The sequence below is a fragment of the Mesoplodon mirus genome, assembly GCF_964341445.2.
Source record: "Mesoplodon mirus genome assembly, chromosome: 7".
In the NCBI taxonomy this organism is placed as follows: Eukaryota; Metazoa; Chordata; class Mammalia; order Artiodactyla; family Ziphiidae; genus Mesoplodon; species Mesoplodon mirus.
In genome coordinates this window covers 74504913-74530387 of record NC_138983.1, presented here as the reverse complement: position 1 = coordinate 74530387, position 25475 = coordinate 74504913, and the positions used below count along the sequence as shown (strand labels likewise).

The window sequence follows — 25475 nt, the reverse complement described above, 5'->3', positions numbered from 1 at the left end:
CATGGTGGTCACTGAAGGAACAGGCCCCTCCTGCCCCTTCCACTAGTGACAACTGAAAACCTTGGTTTCCCCAACACCCCGATCCAAGATCAGCCCGACTCTTTGCCCAATGTTGGAGAAGTACCAGCGTGTCCTGCAGGCCTGGCTGGCCCCCTCTGACTGTGTGTTGCCTCCTTCCACAGATCAGTGCCCTACAACAAGGCTACAACCAGGTGCTGAGCCAGACCCTGGATATCACCTCCCTGAAGCACAAGGCCGAGAACTTAAGGAGGGACGCCGCCATCACGTCAGGTGAGGCCCTTCTGCATTCAGGCCCCAGAGCTTCTGCCCTCCCCCTGCAGACATCACCAGTCAACCAGCGCACCTGTGCCCGTGACACGGGTGCAGCCTCAGGGATCACCCGTGTCGGTGCATTAGAGTTCTCCCTCAGTGGAGGTTTCTTGCCACCCAGTTCCGAGGGCAGGGCCTGGTAAATATTTGAGAGAATGGTATCTCTTGGCTACAAGGTCTCCTGAGCACTGGCCCCACCAGGGAGAACACAGGTCGCCTTGTGGCTTGGGTGGTTCCACAAAGCAGCCTGAGTGCAAACTAGAGCATGGACAAAATGGGGTCACTCCTTTAAGGCACCCATAGTCTCACCCATTTCAGCCGAGTGCACTTGGGCCCAAAGGAAACCATTTTCTAATTTGATCAGAGGTGGTTCCCTGATAAAGGGCTTGGGTTGGGAGAGGGGCAGCCAACGCACAGCTGTAGCTGAGCTTTGATTCCCTGGATTCCTTCATTGCTTCCACATGTTTCTTGAGCTCCTTCTAGGTGTCAGGCCCCGTTCCAGGCTCCGGGGAGGGAGAGCCAAGCAAGACAGTCAGATTCCTGTACTCACAGATTTGGGAGGGGGTGACAGACAATAAAAGTAAACGGATGAATAAACAAGCCCACTTCAGAGAGCAGTGGTGCTATGGAGAAAATAAACTGTGTGTCGTGGTGGCCAGCGCTTCAAGGGGGGAGGCCAAGGGGGACCAGCTTAGTGGGTGTGCAACCATGGAACTCAGGTGGGACTTGAACCCGTGGGCTGGGACTCGAACCCAGTCAGAACCCACTATCTTTTAATCGAGATCACGCATCTGGTCTCGGGACTTAATAAAGCTCAGGTTCTTTATGTCTCATGCAGAAAGAATTCAGTGAGAGACAAAGTAAGAAGTGGATTTCTTTAGAGAGAAACACACTCCACAGACAGAGTGTGGGCCATCTCAGAAGGCTAGAGGCCCCCAAATATGGGGCGGTTAGTTTTTATGGGCTGGGTAATTTTATAGGCTAATGAGTGGGAGGATTGGGACAACTCTAATATTTTGGGGAAGGGGCGGGGATTTCGAGGCATTGGGCCACCACCCACTTTTTTTTTTTTTTTTTTCTGTACGCGGGCCTCTCACTGTTGTGGCCTCTCCCGTTGCGGAGCACAGGTTCTGGACGCGCAGGCTCAGTGGCCATGGCTCACGGGCCCATCCGCTCCACGGCATGTGGGATCTTCCCGGACCGGGGCACGAACCCATGTCCCCTGCATCGGCAGGTGGGCTCTCAACCACTGCGCCACCAGGGAAGCCCCACCACCCACTTTTTGACCTTTATGCTCAGGCTCGGAACAGTCCTGGTGCTGGTGCGTGTGTCATTTCGCTCATGTGTTACAATGAGCCTGTAATGGGGCTCCAGTTCCCCCTGGAATTCGAATCTTACGCCCCCTTGGACCTAGCCGATTCTAACCAGTTTATGCTGTATCCTCCACGGCTATGTCCTTCTTTTAGAGAGGACCTGTTTCAGGTGGGCAAGGACAAGCCAAGGGCAAGCGAGGCTGCGTGGAGTGAACAGGGGATTGTGGGGCTGGGCAGGGTCGGGGGGTCTGGGTTTTTATTCCAAGGGTGTTGGGAATCCAGTGGAGTTTTTTAAGCCGAAACTGGCATGCCTAGAGACCTGAAGAGGATGGGACCACTCACAGACGAGGGGAGGGAGAGAAGCAGGTGATAGGGAGGAGGCAGTGAGCCTCGGAGGGGCACATCACTCTGAAGGCAGCCAGCGCGTAGCAGGAAACATGCCCACAGCTGTAGAAGCCAGGCATAGCATTGAGTCGCACGTGAATCCCCATCTCTGTATGAATCTGTGCTTTTCTTCTGCCTCACTCTGCAACTTAATCACACCCAGCCCCACCCCCTGCTGCCCCCAGGTCTCTGCTTATTCTCCTCCCTCACTTGGGATGTCCTCAGATATTTTCTGAGCACCTCCCCCAGGCTAGGTGCTGTTCTGGGCACCAGGAATGGAAGGATGAACTCGCTGGTCCTCACCTTCCTCCCGTATGTCGGCCAGTGAAACCTCATCCAAGCACAAAGCCTGTCTCAGATCCCACCTTCTCCGATCAGGGAGTCGGACAGACCTGGGTTGGGATAATGCTTGAGATGGGCTGGACCCACTCAAAGTGTGGCAAGCCCCAGAGGGATTTCCAAGTAACTGAACTCTGTCCTGGAGGCAAAGCTCATTTTTAAAATGAAATTCTGGAGCATTTTGTGCTTTATTTCATAGACATTCTTGATTGAAACCTACCACTAAAACTGGGCCTGATGTTCTTTTAAGAAAAGAACCCGGGGCCTCCCTGGTGGCGCAGTGGTTGAGAGTCCGCCTGCCGAAGCAGGGGATACGGGTTCGTGCCCCGGTCTGGGAGGATCCCATATGCCGCGGAGCGGCTGGGCCCGTGAGCCATGGCCGCTGAGCCTGCGCATCCGGAGCCTGTGCTCCGCAACGGGAGAGGCCACAACAGTGAGAGGCCCGCGTACGGGAAAAAAAAAAAAAAAAAAAAAGAACCGTATGAGGTAACCCAATACCACTGCATTTATGCACCCTTCTTCCCACTTTTATTCAAAATGATACTACAATGCAAGAGGGAAGAGATATGGGGAGATATATATATGCATAACTGATTCTCTTGGTTATAAAGCAGAAACTAACACACCATTGTAAAGCAATTATACTCCAATAAAGATGTTTAAAAAAAATGATACTACAGTAATGGAGTAGTTATCTATTGCTGCATAACAAGTTACCCCAAAATGTAATGGATAAATCCCCAACTAATATTTATGATCTCACCCAGTATCTGTAGTTCAGGAATTTGAGAGGGGGGTGACTTAGTTCTCATGAGTTGCAGTCAAGATGTCGGCTGGGGCATAAGTCATGTCATCTAAAGCCTCGGGGGGAGCCGGAGGATCCCCCTTCAGAATGGCTGCTCATATGGCTATTGGCTGGAGGCCTTAGTCCCTGAGCACACATGCTTCTCTCTAGGGCTGCTTGAGTTTCCCCAACACAGCAGTTGGCTTCCCCCAGAGTGAGTAATTCGAGAGAGAGCAAAGAGGAGGCCACAGTGTCTTTTATGACCCAGCCTGAGAGGAAACAGTCCGTCATTTCCACAGTATCATATTGGTTACCCATGGCAGCCCTATTCAGGTTGGGAGGGGCTACACAAGGCATGAATTCTAGGTGGTAGGGATCATTGGGGCCATTTTGGAAGCTGGCTGCCGAGAAAAATCATAGGCGCCCTGTAACAAACATAATTTAGCCACTTTGTGTTCTTGGGACATATCGCATCATTTGACCCTTACAATAACTCTGTGTGGGACAGACAGTGGGAGGTGAAATAGCTTGTCCAAGACCACCAAGCTAATAAGTGGTAGAGAGGGGTCCAAACTCAGAGGACTGTGAAACCAACCACCCCATCAATAGTGTCCAGCAGTTCCCTCTGCCACACGCCCGTCTCCTGGCCTCTGGAGAAGAAGTCCTAGACCTTCCCTGTGCTGGGACTTTGTTCCCCAGGTCCATGGTTTGGCCTCTCCTCCCAGGTTTGGCTGGCCTGTGCCCACAAGGGGCCCCCAAAGGCTTCTCCTCTCGCTGGTGCTGACTGCCCCTCATTCTCACTGAAGCCTCAAACCCTGTTCCGTGGACTTTGCTCTCATTCCCATTCCTGCTCTGTGACCCTTGGAAAAAGCCTCCCCAGTCCTAGGAGGGCACCGGTGGTGGCCCGGGCTTGGAAAGTCTTGTCCAAACGTTGGCTGACAGCCATGGTGTTGCCAATAATCCTTCCTGCCTCTTTCACCTCCATGAGTCTTTTGTTTTGGTTTGGTTTGGTTCTTTTACAGAGATGGTGTCATCTTTGCAAAGAGACGTGTTAGTAAAGGATGGTCAAGTTCAACAACTACAACAGGAGGTGAATCAACTGAAAAGTGAGAACAAAGAAAAGGATCACCAGCTCGAAGCCCTCAGCTCCAGAGTGAGTGTCGGGTCATCAGCAAATTGTAGCTGCGAAAAGCACAGTGGAGTCACATGACACACAGTGGTGAGATGAGGCCAGTGCCCAAGGACACAGGGAGGGTAGCTGCTGGGCAGGTGGCCAACTTCTCTGAAGCCTTTCAAAGGACAGTGTGTATGTGGCTCAGAAGAAGCATAATATATTTTCACATCCAGCAAACATTTTCTAACCCCTATTATAAATGAGTTTGTTTAATCCCAGCAACAAACCCACCTATGAGCATATACTGCCAGTACAAAGTTTAATATTAAACAGAATACGATCTCCCTGTGAGCAAGGATGACCACACGGCTGCATCGTGGTCCCAGCACCACTGGATCTCATAACTGTCTTCAAAGCAGAACGTCTGAAGATCCAGATGCAAACACGCAGACGCTCATTTCTTCCTTAGACTTTAGTGTGTGGAATGTCTCTATGGAAGATGAACGTGGTAGGCAAGCAAAGAGCTTTTTACATGTAACTTTGACTCTTTGCAAATCTTGCCTTCAATGCTAACTTTAGAATCCTGCCTCTATAGGATAAGATTTCTCAGTATTTGCATGATGTGCCTGTTTCTGTGAGTCAAGGTAAAACCTCAAAGCTTTCATCTCAGGTGGCAACTCAGAGATTCCCAGAGGCTACCCGATAGCTAGGTCTGCATGGGGCTGGGGTGAGAACAGATCTTGAGGTTCCAAGGAAAAGGCACAATAAGTAATACCTGGTACGTAGTACCATACCCAGTTTGGAGCTGGTGAAAGGCACTGCATGAGCTTTGGGATCAGACAGACCAGGGTCCCATCCCAGAGCTTTCTTTTATTGTAACTTATTTGGCCTCCATTTCCCCATCTGTGAAATGGGGATGACAAAATCGTTTTCTGAGAAGTGGGAGGCTGGTTTTAGTTGTGCTCTTCTGCCTCTGCCCGAGGTCGGCTGCCTGGCCAAGCCCTCTGCATTCGTTTCTCCCAAGCAGAGTGTCTTCCCAGGCATGTGCTATAGCTGTTTAATGTGGTGTGTGTGTGTGTGTGTGTGTGTGTGTGTGTGTGTGTGTGTGTGTGTTGGGGACGGGAAGGGGATGCAGAGCTGGTGCTAAGTAGAAGGAATCTGCAAAGACAGCACCTGCTTGGCTCTTCTACCTCCTGAAGTGCATTTGGATGATTTATGTCCCCGTTTCCCCTTCCTCGTTGACCTCAGAATGAGGTCCCTTCTCCTCTAGACTGTGCTGGCCAATAGCACAAGGGCTCGTCACCACCAAGGGTACTGCTTTTGTGAACATTTGATATGCCTTTTTTTTTTAATGACATACATCATGTGTGTTAATTTTAGAAAAATAAGTAGATGACATTGAGAAGAAAAAATAAAAAGAGAGGAGAGGAAATGCTACCTTCAGAAATCAGTGTTAATATTTTCATGTATGTTCTTCCAGTCTTGTTTCTATATATTGCCTAGAAATCAATCAATCAATCATTTTATAGTGAATTTATACTATGCACATTTTTTTAATTTTTAAATGCTTACTATTTTCCCGTGCTAATAAATCAACGCTCTTATCATTCGTCTTAAAAGCTACATACATTCTCCTGGATGTACCCAGTGTTATAAAGTGGTCTGCTGTTCTAAACAACACTTGGGTTGTTTCCTCTTTTTTTTTTTCTTCCACTGTTACTGACAATTCTGTGAAGAGCATCCTTGAAACTACAGATTTACTTATTTCTCCAGTCATTGTCCTTAAGGTACATTCCTAAAGTGGGAATTGCTGGGTCAAAAGAAGGCACATCCATCCTTATGCCCTTAATGCCTGTTGCCAAGCCGCCCTCGGGCAAGACAGCTCCGTTTACCCCTCCACACCAGTCGGGGCAGTTGTGTCTTTGAGATGCAACCTGCACAAAAGCCCTAAGATGGACCCGAGCTCACTGGCCCGGCCCCCTCCACCCTCACCGGTCACAGCGTGAAAACATCCCAATTCCTGCACCCTAAGTACCCAGAGTCTACAAAGCTGGATTTCCCCTGCAGTGAAGTTTGCTGGCTTTTGAAGAGGAACTTAGATGCTCTATTCCTCAGAACTCAGGAGAGGGGTGAACTGGGAAGGACTGCAGGATCCCGTGCTCCCATCACACAAATGGTCTCGCCTCTCAGAATTCAGAGGTGTGATTGGGTTATACAGCAGGAAACACTCCTGGGCATGAACACAGGTACTTGGGACCCGCAGCCAAGCCCCCGTGGCCTTGTCCTTTTTCTCCACAGTGCTCAGTGCTGAAAGAAGAGTTACAGAAGGAAGATGCCCAGGAGGAGAAGTGGGAAGCCCAAGAGAAAGAGTTAAAACTCTGCAAAACCGTGCGTTGAACCTCCTGACCCCTAGGTGTCCACTGAAAGCGTAGCTTGTGGCCTTGAGGGTTTTGGAGGGGTTCTTTGGCCCATTAGCTAGCACAAGCTCTGGGGCTTTCTGGGTGTTTGTCTGTTAATGTAGTCTCCTAATTCTTTGATTTGCTGCCCTCAAAGAGATGGGTGAAAAGACCATGGAAAACACACTCTCCCCAGATTTTCTGGGCAGTTGGCTCAAGGCCCCTCATCAGGTTTCCCCTGGGGAAAGGGACGGGAGGTGGCCACCGTATGCTGCTAGAAATTCACCGTGGTCCCTACCCCTGGACTTGTGATGCCCAGACTTTCATGATCCACTGTCACAAGTTTTATCACAGCCCTGAACACTGTTATTAACACAACTCTTCTTGAAGTATTTTTGCTTAAATACATTCAATTTTACAACAATTCATAAAAACAAAATAAAAAGCAAATGTATCACTGGCCTTGTATGGAAGGTGAACATAAAAATGAATACAATGAAAAGATGACCACTCAATGTAAATGTTCACCCCCTGTACCGGCCCGAACCCTCGTGCACATCACCAGGCATACGTTTTCCATCCGTTGGGAAGGACGGTGCCTGGGACGGGGGGAGGAGACGTGTGTTCTTCTCTCTGTCAGGAGCACACTTCTCTGCCTCAAATGAGAAAAAAGAAAAATGTCATTGTTCTTTTCTTCCAAACTGTGCCCATTGTGTCTTCCAAACAGCCCTTATTTAGATTGAACTCAAAAATATGCCCCAAGGAAAGAGACTCTAATGAGTGGATAGGTATCTTGTACTGTTTAATCCAGGATCCATGCTGATCTTCAAAAGAAACTCAAATTTTCCCTCACCCAGCACTTTCATTGCATCCGTTGAAAGAAAGTCTACTTTGCCTCAAATACCTGGAATTGTCCCCCAAGGGAAGGAGTTAACGAATCTCAGACTAGGTTTCTGCCTTAATGAACCGGATGAAATGAGTTGTGAAGTTGACTTCCCTGTTGTTGGAACTCTTTCAGCAAATCCATGACATGGAAAAAGAAATGAGGAAGCTCAGGGTGGAGCTGAAAAGGAGCAGTACCGAGCAGAGCCTGATCTCTATGACGCTGTGGGAAAAGAGCAAGGTATGGCAGGGACAGGTCGGCCTGGGAACCACTCTGGGGCCAGCACTCCACCTGCATCATCTCTGTTCATCCTCACAATGACCCCATGCGGTCTATACTGGTATTAACCCCACTTTACAGTCGGGAAAACTGGGGCTCACAGAGGTGAAGGAAGTTATCCAAGTTCACTTGCATAAAGTAGTTGTGGCAGAACTTGAATCCAGGTCTGCCTGACTCCAAAGCTCCTGTGTGTAACCACAACCCTAGACTGCCTTCAGATCTTAATTGTGAAATTATGTAAGAAAGAATTGATCCATTAAATCAAGTTTGCCAATGATGTTGATCCAACTTAAATTCTCATATTGATTTTTTTTGTCTTTTTGTTCCATCATTGAGAATGTTTTTAAAAATCTCAACATGTTTGTAATTTGTGTGTTTCTTCTTTTAATATGAACGATTTTTGCTTTATATATTTTGAGGCTGTGTTACTAGGTGCATATAAATTTAGAATCCTAATACTTCCTGTAGAGCAAAACTTTAGATCATCATGAAATGTCCCTTTTCATCTCTAGTAGCGTTTCTCCCTTAACGTCTCCTTTGTCATTTAGCTTCATCACTGGCTTTCTGTTGGTTAGAGTTTTCATACCATATCTTTTTCATATGTTCTCTGTCAATTTTTGTCTTAAGGTTTAGACATATGCCTTTAAATAACGTATCATTTTTACAAAATCCAGTTTGACAGTTTTGACTTTTAGTCCATTTATATCATGTAATTACTCGTGTACTGGGGTTTAAATCTACCTTCTTGCTCAATACCAGTTGTACCATCTGTGGTATGTTCCTTTTTCTGTCCTTTCTTGCCTCCTTCTGAGTGGATGGTTTTCTCTTATTCCACTTTCCCCCTCTATTAGCTTGGAAATATTTCACTTTTTTACTATTCTCTTAGTAATAGTAAGACAATAGCATTCATCCTTGACTCACCAAAATCACACATTAATTAAGTTTTTCACTCTTCTACTATTCTCTTAGTAGTCATCCTGAAGACTACAATATGCATTCTTTTTTTTTTTTTTTTTTTTTTTTTTTGCGGTACACGGGCCTTTCACTGTTATGGCCTCTTCGGTTGCGGAGCACAGGCTCCGGATGCACAGGCTCAGCGGCCATGGCTCACGGGCCCAGCCGCTCCGTGGCATGTGGGATCCTCCCGGACCGGAACACGAACCCATGTCCCCTGCATTGGCAGGCGGACTCTCAACCACTGTGCCGCAAGGGAAGCCCTGCATTCTTAACTTACCAAGCTACAATAGTAGTTGATAATTATGCCCTTCTCCTTGACAGTGCAATGAGTTTCAAACACCTTAACTTCACTTACCCCCTCCAGATTTATAAGCCATTGCTGTCATTTTCTAAACTCCTCTTGATACTTAAAACCCCACAAGACATTATTAGTGTTTTTCTATAGTCAGTATCATATCCACACATTACCCTTACTGTTGCTTGTCTTTTCTGCATCTCTGATCACCCACCTGGGTTCATTTTTCTTGTGTCTGAAGAATACCCTTTAATGTTTTCCCTCATTGTGGCTCTGCTGATGACAAATTCTCAAATGTGCCTGTGTGTCTGTCTGGAGATGTATATTTAACCTTCATTCTTAAAACACATTTGACTGTGTATTGAATTCTACAAGGGCAACTCTTTTCTTTCAGCACATTAGATACAGCATTAGATATGTCACTATTGTCTTGTGGCTCCTATTATTTCTATTTAGAAGTCATCTGTAAGCCTAACTGTTGTACCTTTGCATAATCTGTCTTTTTCTCCGGTTGCTTTTAAGATTGTCTTTTCCCTTGATTTCCAGCAGTTTTATTATGGTTTATCTAGGTGTGGATTCAGTTTTATTTACCTCGTTGAGTTCGTAGGGGCTTCTTGAATCCCTGGCTTGGTGTTTTGCCTTAGTTCACGTGCTTGGGCTCTGTACCACACAGGCAGTGGGGAGCTACTAAGGCTTCTGAACAAGTGACTGATGCAATGACATTCGTGGACAGTAATCAGGGTGAAAATGATAGTTACAATTTCTCACATACTAGGAGTTACCTTGAACATTTCATCTCTTCATCTTCACAACAGCGCTGTGATCTAGAAATCATCCTCTCCATTTTACAGATGAGAAAGTCAAGGCTACCAGTTACTAGTTAAGTAACTAACCCAATGGCACAGTCGGTTTTGTCTGACTCCAGGTTCGTCTGACTTCAGTTACCCTGGCGTAGCAAACAGCCACATGCTACTGTTTACACTGATAATGAAAATTAACTAAAATGTTTAGTTCAGTTCCTCCGTCACACCATCCCCATTTCGAGTGCTCGATCCCCAGATGTGGCTGGTGGCTGCCGTATTAGACAACACAGCCTCACTCAGAGTACCGTACCGTTGCAGAAAGTTCTGTTGGACAGAGCTGCCTTACAGCTGGGTAACTCTCACAGTACCGTTAAGATTGCACTGGAAGAAACTAAACTCGAGGCGAGGAGGCCACTTGTCACAGTCCAGCTTGCATGTGAGAGGGGTTGGAGGATAGGCATGAGACCCCCGAGTGTGAGAGAGGGAGCAGGGCGGCTGTTGAAGGTGACTCTGAGGCTTGGGGACGGGAACGGGGGCTGTTCATGCAGAGCACAGATAAGGGCAGAGTCCAAGGCTGGACTTGGCTTTTGCAGCATATGAAAAAGGCTGCTGACATAGAAGTCAGAGCATGTTTAGACCTGGGAGAAAACTAAGGCCCAGAGAGCTTAGATGACTTTTCCAAGGTAACGGAGCTGGGTAGAGGCTCTTCCACTGGACCACACTACTCAGAAGAAAGCTCTTAAGGGCTTTTCTGGGTCTTTTATTACATCCCTGTGATCCCCCTCTTCAGATCCGTAAAAACACAGCCTGTGAATTTGTTTCAGCACAAAAACGTTCCATTTATTTATGAGAGTTTGCCTCATTTCCTGTTAGTGCCAGGGCCCAGGGCTCAGCAGGTGCATCCAAGAATTGAGCAGCTGCGAGGCCTACACTGGCCAGCCAAGGGTAGCGTGGAGCACGCCCAAGCTTACCGTGCGTTGACTGTTACCCAAGCAAGGGGGGAAAAGTAGGCAAGCTTCTCCACTTTAAAGGCCTTCCTTGGCAGGCTGCAATTCTTAATAGACATTGCTTTGGCAAGCCTCCAGAGAGGTTACCACCAGTGAGTGTGCTCAAAGTGGTGACGACAAACAGTTATGATAATAAACCCAATCATAACATTTCCAAGTACCCATCACGAGTTATTAGAACGAGACTGTACGGCGGACATTCCCGTCCACCTTTCATAGGTTACAACAGTACTTAACACTCTCACAGAGCCCTTAAGCACTACTCCAAACATCGAATCCCCACAATAACTCTATGCAGTGATACTAGTATCATCATCCCCATTTGACAGATGAGGACACTGAGTCACGGAGCAGTGAAATAACTTTCCGAGTGTCTTACGGCTTGTTAGGGACCGAGCTGGGATGGGAGTGTGCGGTAGAACATAGTTGAGCCCCGGGTGCAGAGCTCGGCCCTTTCCCGTAGGGGGCAACTCCCTGTGAGTTTGCCTCCACCCTGTGCATGCCTGTGACCCCTGCTGCTGGGCTGCAGCTGTCCCTACCCCTCAGGGACTCCCCCACACCCATTAGCCCACCCAGAAGACTTTCCCCAGAGGGCATGATGATCACATTAGCAGCAAGCCCTCGGTTTCATCATCCTTTCAGGTTGAAGAGAAGCTTCGGCAGGATTCCAGAAGGAAATTGCTTCAGCTGCAAGAAATGAGGAACAGAGCAAACCTCATTAAAGCCAATTTGGAAAGGGCAGTAGGTCAGGTAGGCGTGCTGCAGAGCCCCTTCACGGGCCCGTGCTCTCCACGGAATCCCGCACCCAAGCGGCCGGCAGGGATGAATGAGGAGGAAGACGGCCTGCCTTAGTTCACCCGCTTATTTTCTATACGAAGAAGTGTCTAGAAAGAACTAGAGCTGAGATTCTATCTAGATCTAGAGTCTGAGCTCTTAACCACGATGCTCTACTACTTCGCTATTAGTTACTAAGCTAAGCATCATTTTTCTGTGTTTTGAAGAAAGTTTCGTGAACCTTTGTCCCGCCCCCAAAGGTAGTGGAAATGACTCCTGCGTTAGTCCTGTCCCCCATCAGCTGCAGTTCCCCTTCCCCTCATTTCAGATGAAGATCAGCAGTTCTCGGGAAACTCAGCAGTATTTGCTGCAAGAAGAGTTACAGCAGCATCTGGCAGAGAAGGAGAAGCTGACCGAGGAAAGACCGCAGCAAGAGGAGAAGCTGAAAGCCAGAGTCAAGCGGCTAATGGCAGAGGACTCGGTAAGGTGGTCCCCGTCCTTCTCTTTACTACTGGAAACTGATGAAATGGGCTTTCCTATGAGAAACAGAGGGCACGTACTTAGATGGAGGAATCTCAGCAACTCCTTGTTGGGAACTAAATTAATTAAAGAGGGTGAATGATGTAGGAGGAATTAACATGAAGCTTGAACCCTAAAACTCAGAGATCAACTTAAAGATCAACTTGAAGAGGCAAGGTTATTGAAATGTCTAGAAATGGTACTTTGTTTATATACCGCAGCTGATTTTATTGATACAAATCCCAGTCGTTACTGCGGGTCCTGGTTTGTGTCTCAGTGAGTGCAAGACCAACCAATAGTATTTCAGTCTTTCTCTTTCTCTTCATGCATATCAGGGGAAACACATGGCCAAAACGGCTACTTACTTTTCCAGAAACCAGCCAATTAGAGGATACTTTACAGTGGCACCTCTCAACGCAAAGGTGTCCACGGATCATATGGGGATGTTGTTGAAATGCAGATTGTGACTCAGCAGGTCTCGGGTGGGGGGAGCCTGGGATTCTGCATTTCTGAACAGCTCCCAGCTGGTACCGATAGCACAGCTCTGCAGACTACATTTTCAGCCACAAAGTCTTAGAAGAAGGTTTTCCCCAAGTTGGCCGATAAGAACCACCTGGGGCTTCCCTGGTGGCACAGTGGTTGAGAGTCTGCCTGCCGATGCAGGGGACACTGGTTCATGCCTCGGTCCGGGAGGATCCCACATGCCGCGGAGCGGCTGGGCCCGTGAGCCATGGCCACTGAGCCTGCGTGTCCGGAGCCTGTGCTCCTCAACCGGAGAGGCCACAAGAGTGAGAGGCCCGCGTAACGCAGAAAAAAATAAATAAATAAAAGCCCCTCCAGGGACTTCCCTGGTGTTCCAGTTGTTAAGACTCTGTGCTTCCGCTGCAGGGGGCGCGGTTTCGATCCCCGGTCAGGGAACTAAGATCCCGCATGCCGCATGGTGCAGGCAAAAAAAAAAAAAGCCCCTCCAGGAGCAAATTTGATGTGATTGTTCAGAGATGAGACCAGAATGACAACAAGTGGAAACCCAAGCTTAGAAGAACATTAGAAGAAAAAAAGAAATAAAACATGGGGAGGGAACATAGGGGGGATCTCTTATTTATAATGATGCTAAGTAGGTAGGAAAGTTGGAAATCTTCCTAGACGTGACTTTGTATTCAAAATGAAATTTTTAAATTCCTTCTCTGCTGAAGCCCTGTAATGATATTTTCCAAGGTACTAAGTAAGTGACAGGGTTTCTGCTAATCCATGATTTGTTCATGTTTCTTCAAATACAAGAGAGGGAGTTGTGATCACTGATAAAACTGCTGTCCTCACCATTCTGGCCACAGGAGCAGTCCTTCAGTGATCTAGGAGCCAAGTGCAAAGGGTCCCGACATGAGGAAGTCATTCAGTGTCAGAAAAAGGCCTTATCTGAGCTTCGTGCACGAATTAAAGAACTTGAGAAGGCCAGCTTGTCAAGTAAGTTTCCTCCTGCCTAGTCACCCCTCTGTGCTGAGAACCATGGGCCCCAGACTTGAGGGTTCACTTTAGGGACTAACCAATTTGCCAGGACCACCATCTTCTATCCCCATCATTTCATAACTAAAAAAACATAGTTATAAAAAAAAGATGGGCAGGAAAAAAAATAGATGTGTAGGCATGAGCTCAGAGTCAAGAGCAGGCCTTGATATTAAATAAACAGGATTTCATGAAAAACTCAGAACCTTGTCCTTCTTTTTCTTATTTCACTGTGGCCCAGTGGAAACTTTTTCATAGACGCATGCTGTGCAAGGACCAACCTTGGGGAACTTCCCAGGATAAATACCCTGTTTAGAGGGAATAGGGCTTTCAAGAAACCAAGCTTGCTGCTGGGTGGAGCCCTGGGCTAGGACACAGAAGCCTGGGTTCAAGTCCATCCTCACACCTGTGGCCGAAGGTTCCCCCTCAGTGCCCCCGCCCTGGGAGGCTGCAGCCTCATATGAGCTGTGTGGCCTTGGACAAGTCATGTCACCTCTCTGGGCCTCGATGCCTCACCTGCCAAGGGAGGATGGTGAGCTAATTAGTACTGGCCTGTGGTAAGTGTCCAGTAAATAGCAGCTGTGACTTTTACATGCAGTAACTTCTTCCTGAGCCTTTGTTTTGAGTGTAAATTATTTCTTTTATAGATCACAAGGACCACATGGATGAATCATTTCTAGACTTAAAGACCCTCGGGATGGAAAAAAATGTTCGGAAAATATTGGATGCAAAACCTGACTTGCCAACTTTTTCAAGAGTAGAGATCCGAACGGTAACCAAAGAAACTTTGTCTCTGCATTGACTGACACGTGGGGAGGGTGGGCATGAGGACAGACACTAGCCGTGTGCCCTGGCACCACTGTATACATCATTGGTTCGAGGCCAGGTCCTCCCTGATGGGCTAACACCTGTATGGACTGGTTGGTGCCTGGCCGTACCAGTGATCCAATGTTTGAATAGAAAGGCGGCTTCCCATCGTGTACAGCATGATATAGCATTGCACTGATGCTGGCCCGGACAATCTCTGGGCCCTCCTTTTCACATCACATGTTGTATTCTGCAGGAAAGATTCAACAAGCTAATGTACAACATTATGCCATGAGCTTGCCTAACATTTGCTTTTTGCTATAAACTGAAAAACATGAACACATAAAGGGCAGCAGAAGGGAGCCATGATGATTAAGAAGACACAAGTTCTAGAATCAGAGACCTGTGTCCTAATCCCAGCTCTGCAAGCTCTGTGACCTTGGGCAGGCCCCTAACCTTTCTGGGACTTCAATTTCCCAGCTGTAAAATGATGATGGAAAAATTAAAGGAGATCATTATGTAAAGTGCTTATCCCAGTGCCTAGCTCATAGCGAGCACTTTAATAGATGATAGTTATTATTGTCAAACAGTATTTAAAGAGTATTATCCAAGAAAACCTTCCTTTCTTAGGGAGCATAGTTTGTGTTTTCCAGGATTTTCAGAAGTAATTTGATTGTTAGGTTGAAGGTGCCCTGTATCCTAAATGGATGTTTGATCAGGTGTTTGATTGACACATGACAATGGACAGCTCTGATCAGCGTGGCTTGCTGCGGCAGCTGGTCTAAACCAGCTTTTGGAAAACATAATAAAGCCATCCTCTCTGTACCAGCATTTTCTCCTACAATTTTTCTAGACATTTGCTCACACGTCTAGAGATGTGAGTCTTCAGAAACGTGTTGGTCTTCCTGATAAAATCGAACCTTCCTTCTCTGAGGCTGGGAGTGGAGGGACCGTCTCCAGGTGGGGAGCTCAGCTGGATCTCATGTCCTGATGGTCCTGCTTCCAAGATTGACCTTCCCCTTGGCAACAAGCCCTCATCCCACCACTGACACCACAGAGCAGGAAACCTCCTAACTCTCAATCCTCCAAGGTTGGCAGTAATTAAACGAAAGAGCAGGAGGAAGAATAGCTGACATCTGTGAACTGCTTACTGTGTGCCAGGCGTTGAGCTCAGCCGGCTCCATGCCTTATGTCATTGAACCATCGTAGCAGCCTTGTGTCATAGTTACTATTATTGTCCCCATTTAACAGATAAGAAAAAGTAAGGCTTCAGGAGGTCAAGTACCTCACCCAAGGTCACAGAATAATGATTGAAGACACACCAGGGGTGTGTCCCTGGTGGTGTGTCTGCTAGCCTGCAGAGACCGGGTGGGGACTGCGTGCTTGGATCCTGTAGCCCAGGCTCTTCCTTAGTGACCCTCCCCTCAGGAAAAGAGGGGGCGTCTGGAGAGGTACAGAGGATGCAGCTCAGGGTAGCTGAAGACACTGAGCAGCATCTCAGGTTCTTTTCGCAGCAGATCTGCCCGGTTTATTGTCATCTTCAGATACCCTCTTTTATTCTCATCTCCATAGATACATAGACAAATATGTCCACTCTTGTCTATCACAGTCACTTGGGGGCCTTTATATTTTTGTAGTTGTTTTTTTTTAAATCTCAGAGGTTTTCAGGGTAGTGCCAACAAATGCTAGGGCTAAGAGAGGCTCATGGCAAGCATTAAAAGCCAATTTATTTTTTAAGGAGTCTTATTATGGTTATTTGTGGTCGTTCAGATCAGGTCCCCTATTCAGTCTGGTGGCCTTTCCATGCAGTCAGTTGGGCTTCCAACAGCCAGCTGGCTGGTTGGGGTCTTAGGGAGATGCAGCTGCAAACACTATCTGCATTGTCTCTGGAAAGGTTCTGAAGGGATGCCCACCCACCAGGTTCCAGAGCTAGGAGAAGGTTGGGCCAAATTTTGTGAGGGTATGGTTTCTGCTGCACAGAAATGAGATTCCTTTAATAAAAAGGAGGGAGGCTATTTTCCACTTAACCTTCATTCGTTCATTCCACAAACATGCCCACTATGCACCACTCATTGCCAGGTGCCATGCTGGGCACAAGGAGGGAGATAGTGAGCAAAAGCCGCATGGTCCCCATTTTTCTGGAGCTTGTCTTCTCAACATCAGCGGTACTGATTTTTTGAGCCAGGTAACTCTTTGTTTGGGAGACTGCCCTATGCATCGTGGGGTGTTTAGCAGCATCCTTGTCCTCTACCCACTAGACGCCAGCAGCAATTATGACAACCACAAATGTGCCCAGGCATTGCTAAATGTCCTGGAGGGGGTAGGGTGGCCAGAGTCACCCCCGGTTGAGAACCACTGGCCTAAAGGGAAGACAGACGAGACGGTGGCCAAAGAACGGCACAAGTGATGCATCATTTCAAAGGCAGTCGTGCTCTGAAGGGGTAGGAACACAGTCATAAAGAAAGCAGTTCACAGAGTCAGAATGGATTTAAAACCAACTCTCTTGGCATGGACATATATACACACACACGCTACCAAAGGTAAAATAGATAGCTCGTGGGAAGCAGCTGCATCGCACAGGGAGAGCAGGTCGGTGCTGTGTGTCTACCTAGAGGGGTGGGATAGGGAGGGTGGGAGGGAGACGCAAGAGGCAGGGGATATGGGGATATATGGATACGTATAGGTGATTCACTTTTTGATACAGCAGAAACGAACATACACCATTGTATAGCAATTATACTCCAATAAAGATGATATAAAAAATCAACTCTCTCAAATTATTCTTTCCAGTTCTTCCATTATTCTTTGGGTTATTCTTCTGGATGTAGAAAATCATAATGGAATGCCAAGTGAGTTTTTTTCTTTTGTTTTATTTCAGCCTCAAAATGGCCTTTCCAGCCCAGGGTCCATCATGGCCACTGAGAAGTTAGGGAAAACGGATGTGGCTGAGGCTTTAGATCTTAGTGAAAAGCTGGTAGGTATACCCAGCATCAGTCCCCTCCTGTCCAAACCTGCGTGCCCTGCAGATAGTTTAAACATCAACTCCACATACATTTTAGTTGTTACAGTAGCTCCACGAGACCCATCTCCTATCCCAGCATGGGCTGGAAATTGCAGAGCCCAATTCCTTGCAAGACTGGGTAGTAAGAATGAATGTTTATGTCTGTTGTCATTCCCCCTCCACCCCTCCCCCCAATTCTCAAAAAGGCATAGTGTAAATGGATGCGGGGGAAAATGAAAGTCCTACTAAAAGCCCCAAATGCACTCATTTGCAAAGCATGTGTTTCTTCTCTGCAACTGCAGAAAATGAATGAAACAGAATTAGACGTTTGCCTCCTCAAAGTGGCCACCAGCGGTCTTGGGCCAGGCCTCTTACCTGTGAAACGCTTTCTCGTAGTACTTGGATATGAGCAAAACCCTCGGGACTATGCTGAACATCAAAGATATGTCAGGTCACGTGTCCATGAAACACCTCTCCCCAAAAGAGAGGGAGAGAGTCCACCAGCTTCGACAAAGAGACCTGTACCTGGTGTTTGATAAGATCACCCTACTCAAGAACCAGCTGCAGAGAAAAGAAGAGCTTTTGAGACGATACGAGAAGGACATTGAACAGCTCAAGTATGGCCCGTGTCCCCGGCAAAAGGCCCAGGCCTCCATTCCCCAGGCTAAACCTCGGTGCAGCTGCAGACCCGTAGGGACCAGGACAAGAGGACAGAGGCCTGGGTGTGGAGTGGGGAGGTGGGATGGTGACTCAGGGCCTGATGGACCCAAGTCTCTGGGCAAGAAAGCAGCAGTTAAAGTACCCTACTGTTAAGGAATAAGGTGCACCTTTTATAAATGTGTCTGATGTTTCACCATGTGTGTGCTTTTCGTAATTCCATCGTATTTTCAGTGGTATCCGTTCCCCCACCCTCTCTGGGAAATTGGGAGGGGCTGGTAGCATAACCTGTGCCCGCTTCATGCTGCACGTCCACAGCCAATGGGCTATTTATTCTGCCCTCTAGTCCTCACATCTTCAGCCTTCCCCCAACTTGTAAGGAAACCGCGAAGCCAAGCGTATATGGAAGTGTTCTGAGGATCTCCCAGGTCGGGAGCATTGGTGGTGAGTGAGAAAGCTGAGGAGAAAAGAGACTTTGTCTCTCCTGTGTGCTCAGGCAGAGCAAAGTGTCGGTTCAGATGTACCAGTCACAGGTGGCAAAGCTGAAGGACGACATATGCAAAGAGGCCGAAGCAAAGGCGCCGCTGAAGGAGGCCCTGGCGCACATGGAAGAGCGGCTGCACCAGGAGAAGAGGGTCACCAGGGCGATCAGGCAGCAGAAGGTGAGAGGTCCCTGCTCGGAGCAGAGCCTCTGAGGCTGCCCCTCAGCTCCCTTTAGAAACAGCCAACTGAGGTCCCAGTGGGATCCAGGCAGCACAGAATGCATTCGCTCATTGCAAAGGAAGGTGGCAGAATAGCTTTAGCGTTAGGCAGACTTAGGTTTAGACTCTTGTTCTGCCATTTACTGTGTGGCTTCAGGCAGCTTTTTTTTTTTTAACATCTTTATTGGAGTATAATTGCTTTACAGTGTTGTGTTCGTTTCTGCTGTATAACAAAGTGAATCAGCTATATGCATACGTATATCCTCACATCCCTCCCTCTTGTGTCTCCCTCACACCCTCCTTATCCCACCCCTCTAGATGGTCGCAAAGCACTGAGCTGATCTCCCTGTGCCATGCGGCTGCTTCCCACTAGCTATCTGTTTTACATTTGGTAGTGTATATATGTCCATGCCACTCTCTCACTTCGTCCCAGCTTACCCTTCCCCCTCCCCATGTCCTCAAGTCCATTCTCTACATCTGTGTCTTTATTCCTGGCCTGCCCCTAGGTTCATCAGAACATTTTTTTTTTTTTTAGATTCTATATATATATGTCAGCTTAACCTCTCTGAGACTCATAGTCTAGCTTGCCTCTATTTTTTTAAACTTTCTTTTTTTTTAAGTTAATTTTTATTTTATATTGGAGTATAGTTGATTTACAGTGTTGTGTTAGTTTCAGGTGTACAGCAAAGTGATTCAGTTATACATACACATATATCTATTCTTTTTCAGATTCTTTTCCCATATAAGTTATTACAGAATATTGAGTAGAGTTCCCTGTGCTATACAGTAGGTCCTTGTTGATTACATATTTTATATATAATAGTGTGTATATGTTAATCCCAAACTCCTAATTTATCCCTCCCCACCACATTTCCACTTTGGTAACCATAAGTTTGTTTTCAAAGTCTGTGAGTCTGTTTCTGTTTTGTAAATAAGCTCATTTGTATCATTTTTTTTTAGATTCCACATATAAGTGATATCATATGATACTTGTCTTTGTCTGACTTACTTCACATCGTATGATAGTCTCTAGGTCCATCCATGTTGCTGCAAATGGCATTACTTCATTCTTTTTTATGGCTGAGTAGTATTCCACTGTATATTTGTACCACATCTTCTTTATCCACTCCTCCATCGACATTTAGGCTGCTTCCATGTCCTGGCTGTTGTGAACAGTGCTTTCTGAGACTCATAGTCTAGCTCGTCTGTATTTTTTTAACTTTTGATAATTCGTGTATTTTATCTTGTTCTTTCTATCCAGATAACTCTTTTTTCTACCAGTTTTATTGAGACATAATTGACACACAGCACTGTACTGAGCTTAAGGGTGTCCAGCATCATGATCTGACTTCCCTGCCTCCTGAAAAGATGACCACAATTAGTTGAGTGAACAGCCCGAGTGTTTTTAAAGGCGGCGCTTCTGATTTTCATTGTTCTGCCAGGTGCCAGGGATACACCGAGGAATAAGCTCTCTGAGAATAAAGATTTGGGTTTCCTCTTCTGAGTAGCCAGAATAGTACGCCAGTCTTTCTGACTTGGGGCTGTGTATTTGTACACGCATGCTTGCGTGTATGTGTGTACATGTGAGTATGTGCTGTGGGTTGGCATGTGTGTGTATTTGTATGTGTGTGTTTGTTGCCTGCATGAGCTCTAAGGAGGCCAAGGTCATAGAAGGGTGCCCTTCTCCTCAACCAGGAGGTGATGGTCAGATAGTTCTTTGCAGAAGCCTGCCCTCCATCCTGCGAACCTTCCAGGCAATAGGTTTCCAGACAGCAGGCTCTCTGGCTTAGAGCCCCAGAAATGAAAAGTGGCTGTCCTGCTCTGAGGGAGCCTGGATGCGGTGTTTCCAGTGCTCACTGCTCTGAATTAAACATCACAGGCCTTAGTCTGTGTGTGACATGGGGCTGCCTCAGGCAGAGGACAGTTTCCTTTCACACCAAGCAATGCCACGGAGAGCTGGGCCAGTGACAGAGTTGTGACTTTCCCTTTGATGTGCCCTCTGGAGAGCTCACCCCTCCCCAAGGTGCCCACCCCCGCCCCCAGGGCTTGGCAGACTAGGTCCCAAAGCAGAGACACCAGACCACAGAATGGGACAGAGAAGGGCCCCAAAAAAGCCATTGTCATGTACTGAAAACCTGAGGATTTACATAATGAGGTTTCACATGCATTATTCCTGGGCTGCATCATTCACACACAACGCAAGGGACATGCCAGCCTGTTTGGCGCTGGACATCCCTCAGCCGAGAAGGGTCTGAAATGGCCAAGCTGAACCTGTGTCAGGGTCCCCAGAAGAGCTACAGCTAGAAGCTTTCAAATTCGTGGTGTTCACAACTGGGGGAAAGACTTACCAAGGGACAGGCACCTGCTCCACACCGCACATGCTTCATCTCTCCCATCAACCCGCAAGGGATGCTGGCAAGTGTCAGCCCCTTAGAGAGAGGGGAAAGCTGAGTTGACAGAGGGTACCGTTCCCTGGCTACTAAGTGGCAGAAACAGGATTCCCTCCCCACCTGCTGCCCTCCCCCGCCCATGTTCACTTTTCCACACCCCCTCCTTCTGTGTCTCCCTTACCAGGGTGGCCCCCTTGGATACATCGCACCATTGCTCCTGGGGGTTTCACTCCAGGACTCAGGTTTGCATTTCAGGCTTGTTGTTAATATGTCGTCAGAAATCCCTGTTTGTCGGGAAGAAAACAATAATACATTTTAAAGTTTTGCTGGATCCTAAAGGGCACTTGTATACATCTGTCTTGGCATCCGTTCCTTCCAGGGAGTATATCTTCGTTGTCTTTAAGCAGAAAAGAACAGAAAGTAGAATTCCTCTTTCCTAAGTTTTACACTTAGTATTTTCACAAGGAGCCTTAGTTTTTTAGCCTCCTGTATGAAACTTTGAAACTCTTCACCCGTTCACAGAGGTGGCAAGGTTGAAGCACTGAGATGAAATTACACATCTTAAGCTTCAGAATTGCCCCCCCCCCAAAAAAATGGAGTTTGTAGTTTAAATGTTTGACCATCTCTTCACCAAGCAGACCTTTCAAGAATCAAAAGTCCTATTTCCACACTAATATCTCTGGCTGTGAAAATGAGACTTGGTATAAGATGCTGGGCCTTCACAGCGAACTGGGTCTGTGGCTCTGTCCATGTGGCAGAGGGACGGGAACCGCGGCCCAGGCCGTGCTCACTCGAATCCACTTCCCACATCACTCGAGAAGCCGGCAGTGTCTCTCAGAGTTCAGAGGCCAGATTTGGAGTCAAACAAATAGGGGTCAAGCCCCACCGCTGCCCCGAATGACCCTGAGTAAGTGGCTTGACCTCTGTATCCCAGGTTCCTCAACAAAAGCAACCAAAACTGTTAGCAAGGGGCCTACTCCGTGGGGCAGCGGGAGGGTTAAATGGCAAAATGCCTGCAGTGCCTGGCATATCACAAGCCCCGTTTCTAAGGGTGAAGAATAGGCAGCTCATGGATGGGTGGGGATTCCTCTATTTCTTTCAGGGAGCTTCCTGCCAGCTGACGCCTTCCCCGGTCCTCCCAAAGCCGCCAGCTCTTATGGGACGCGCTCTTCTCTTTGGTCAATACGACTAGGCCACGGCCAAGAAAGGACCCAGATACCTTTTGTGAATGGGCTAAGGCTGGGATTTTCAAGAGGAAATTTTTAAATGCACAGAAGTTGCCACTTGGGAAGCACGCAAGCCCTTTCTCAGGGCTTGAAGTGGAAGAAAGGCTGAAGGGCACCGGCTGCTTCTGGCAGGAGAAGCCGCTCAGCTCTCCTGCCAATCAAATCTCCAGCCAATCAAGTCCTGGCTAGGACGCGTGACCACCGCTGTGTCTTGTGGTCTCAGCCAGGAAAAGCTCCTAACCTTCCCTCTGCTTAATTAGCTCAGATCCCTCTTCTTTAAGACGAGAATAAAAATGGCACCTAGCTCGTAGCCTTCCCAATGGGAGCTTGTATACAAAACCCTTAGTACATAGGACCACAAAGCATACATGCTCTCCTACCATCGTCATTATCCTCACTATTCTCTTTAACTCACTATCTTCCAAGATTTCCTTGGGCCCAGGTATTCTCAAGATTCTGGCTTCCTCTGTGCCACTTGTGTGTTTTGTTTGTTTGTTTGTTTTTGCGGTACGCAGGCCTCTCACTCTTGTGGCCTCTCCCATTGTGGAGCACAGGCTCCGGACGCGCAGGCTCAGCGGCCATGTCTCACGGGCCCAGCCGCTCTGCGGCATGTGGCATCTTCCCGGACCGGGGCACGAACACGCGTCCCCTGCATCGGCAAGCGGACTCTCAACCACTGCGCCACCAGGGAAGCCCGAACTGTATATTTTTAAATGGTTAAGATGGTAAATGTTATATTATGTATATTTTACCATAATGAATAATTAAAAATGTTAATTATTGGGGGAAAAAAAGCCGTTGGGGACTTTGTAATGGATGGCTCAGTCTGTTAGCACTGGACCTACCATTCAATCTCAATATCGTTAAAAACAGGATGACCAGACATTATGTGCTCACTGTGTGATGCAGGATGGATCACACAGTACCACCTATGAAGGCGTCTGGACAACAAAAAGACTTTGATCTCCTCAGACCTCTAGATCTAACTATTTGTTTACAGGAAACAAGGGGAAAAGAGGAACAAGTTAACTGAAACCAAGAAGAAGTGATCAGCCAAATCCAGGATGTGAATGTTCTCCAGGACAAAAGACCCAGTTTCTCCAACAAATCAGTGGCTGGGGGATAACAAAGGTCAGGGGCGGGGTGTTGCTGTTACAGAATTAAAGACATTTCAGAGACATAACAACCAAGTGTAATGTGTGGAGCTTGTCTGGATCCTGATTCTAACAAAGATAAAAGTAAAAAAGATATCTCTGAGAGAATCAAGGAAATGTGAGCATGGACTGAATATTAGATGATATTCAGGAATGATTATAAGTATTTTTAGCTGTGATCATGTCAAGGCGGGGATAATGTAAAGGAAAAAAAAGTCCTTTCAGTTAGGATGTCTTTATGGGTGAAATGACACAACTTGCTTTAAATTAACCTAGAAAAAAACTCAAAAAGGGAGAAAAAAGAATGAGAGAACACTGGGAAAATGTTGAAGCTGGATGATGAATACATGGAGTTAATCGCAGGCTTCTCTAGTTTTGTGTGTGTTTCCAAAATCCCAGAATAAAAAACAATTTTTATGTAGGCAATCTCAAAGGAACATACAGACACACACACAAACAGAGTGAGCTACAACCAAAGCATAAGCAAATGAGGAAGCCATTTGCCTTTAGTAAGTGCAGGAAAAGGGAGATTAAGCCTTGGGCCTTTGCAAGATGAGCTAACCAAGTCTAAGATGCCTGTATTAAGCTGGCACCCTCAAAGATGCTGCACACCCTGGCAAGAGGAGGGCTTAAAAATTTTTTTTTCTGGACTTTCAGAAAGGAGAGCCTATGAAAACCTGTAGTTTTCAATGTGGCTCTGGAGGGGAAAACTAATAATGGCCACAATACTGATGATGATGATGATCACCCTGAAGGTTTGTAACCACGTGGGTCTGGGGCTCAAGTTTATACTCCATGTATTCAGTGGGAAAACTCCAAGTTGAGGAAATAAATGTCAGTGTTCAGAGGTTATTAGCATCCCCGGCATCCAGCTGAAACAAACAAAAAAGACTTCCGAGAGAAAAGCAGCCAGGAATCAGACCCCTCAGGATTCCCACAGATTAAGTTCAATCAAGAATGAGATCACAGTCAAATTACTAAACATCCAAGCAATAAGTCAGTATGAGCCAGAGTAAGCAGACACAACAAACAAGACATTGAGACACCACCCCTCTGCCACTCCCACCCAAAGACTTCAGATGTTGGAATTATCAGATAACAGATTCTAAAATCACTATGTATTCAATATTTTTTTTTAAAGAAGGCTTTTAAAATGAGCAAGGAATGAGACTATCAAAAACGGCCAGGCATTTGTCCTCAGGAGTTTGTGGGAGCACAGGAGAGCTATTTGACCCCTGTACATTTGGCTCTTCCATTCTGGTGGGAAAAACAGATTTCTTTACAGAATCAAATTATGCTGGCAATAAAAATTCAAGTGCTTCCAGGAGCCAGAGAGGAAATATGAGCAGTGCATTGGGCAGGCAGAACATAGGCTGTATCTAAAGAGGGAGCCTCTTCTCAACCCCAGCAGATTGTTGATCTATATACAAGAAGAGAGTCCAGGTATTGCCAGATATTCCCATTTTCACAAAAAAAGGCATAAATCCAGATGTTAATGATCTGTACATGTTGGCTACTGTGGTAGACATCTGGCTTTCGTCACCTAATAACAATTCACCTCTCTTCTAAAATATTATGGCGTTATGATCCTCCTTTGGGGACAACACCTTTCTCCTAGTCTCATTCCAGTTTCTCAGAGACGCTGTTGATTCCACCTCTGGCTGCAGGGATGGGCATGTTGGCTCAAGCTCAGCCAATCAGAGCAGTCTCCTGGGCCACAATAATAGGCTCAGCAATGGGCTTGTGTCCCACCCAGAGAAAATGAGAAGCAGTGAGGCCATTGGGGGAAGCTTAGGAAAAAGACTCCTATACTTCCCTATGGAATTTAAAGCTGAGAAGATGTAAGGGTTGGAGCTTCGGCC

General features: G+C 46.9%; 1 protein-coding gene across 1 annotated transcript in view; it reads left to right on the top strand.

Annotated features, from left to right (window-relative positions):
• LOC309807970 (forkhead-associated domain-containing protein 1-like) overlaps window positions 1–18837 on the top strand; it is a gene marked incomplete at both ends in the record, with an annotated part of 79328 nt that extends 60491 nt beyond the window's left edge. The window contains 10 exons of the mRNA XM_082627981.1: window positions 183–291; window positions 4173–4303; window positions 6563–6652; window positions 7679–7783; window positions 11527–11628; window positions 13515–13638; window positions 14325–14449; window positions 17363–17458; window positions 17882–18102; window positions 18639–18837. Coding sequence (XP_082484107.1) covers window positions 183–291; window positions 4173–4303; window positions 6563–6652; window positions 7679–7783; window positions 11527–11628; window positions 13515–13638; window positions 14325–14449; window positions 17363–17458; window positions 17882–18102; window positions 18639–18837 — 1302 coding nt within the window. The remainder of the gene's footprint in view (window positions 1–182; window positions 292–4172; window positions 4304–6562; window positions 6653–7678; window positions 7784–11526; window positions 11629–13514; window positions 13639–14324; window positions 14450–17362; window positions 17459–17881; window positions 18103–18638) is intronic.
• Window positions 18838–25475: the final 6638 nt, after the last annotated feature.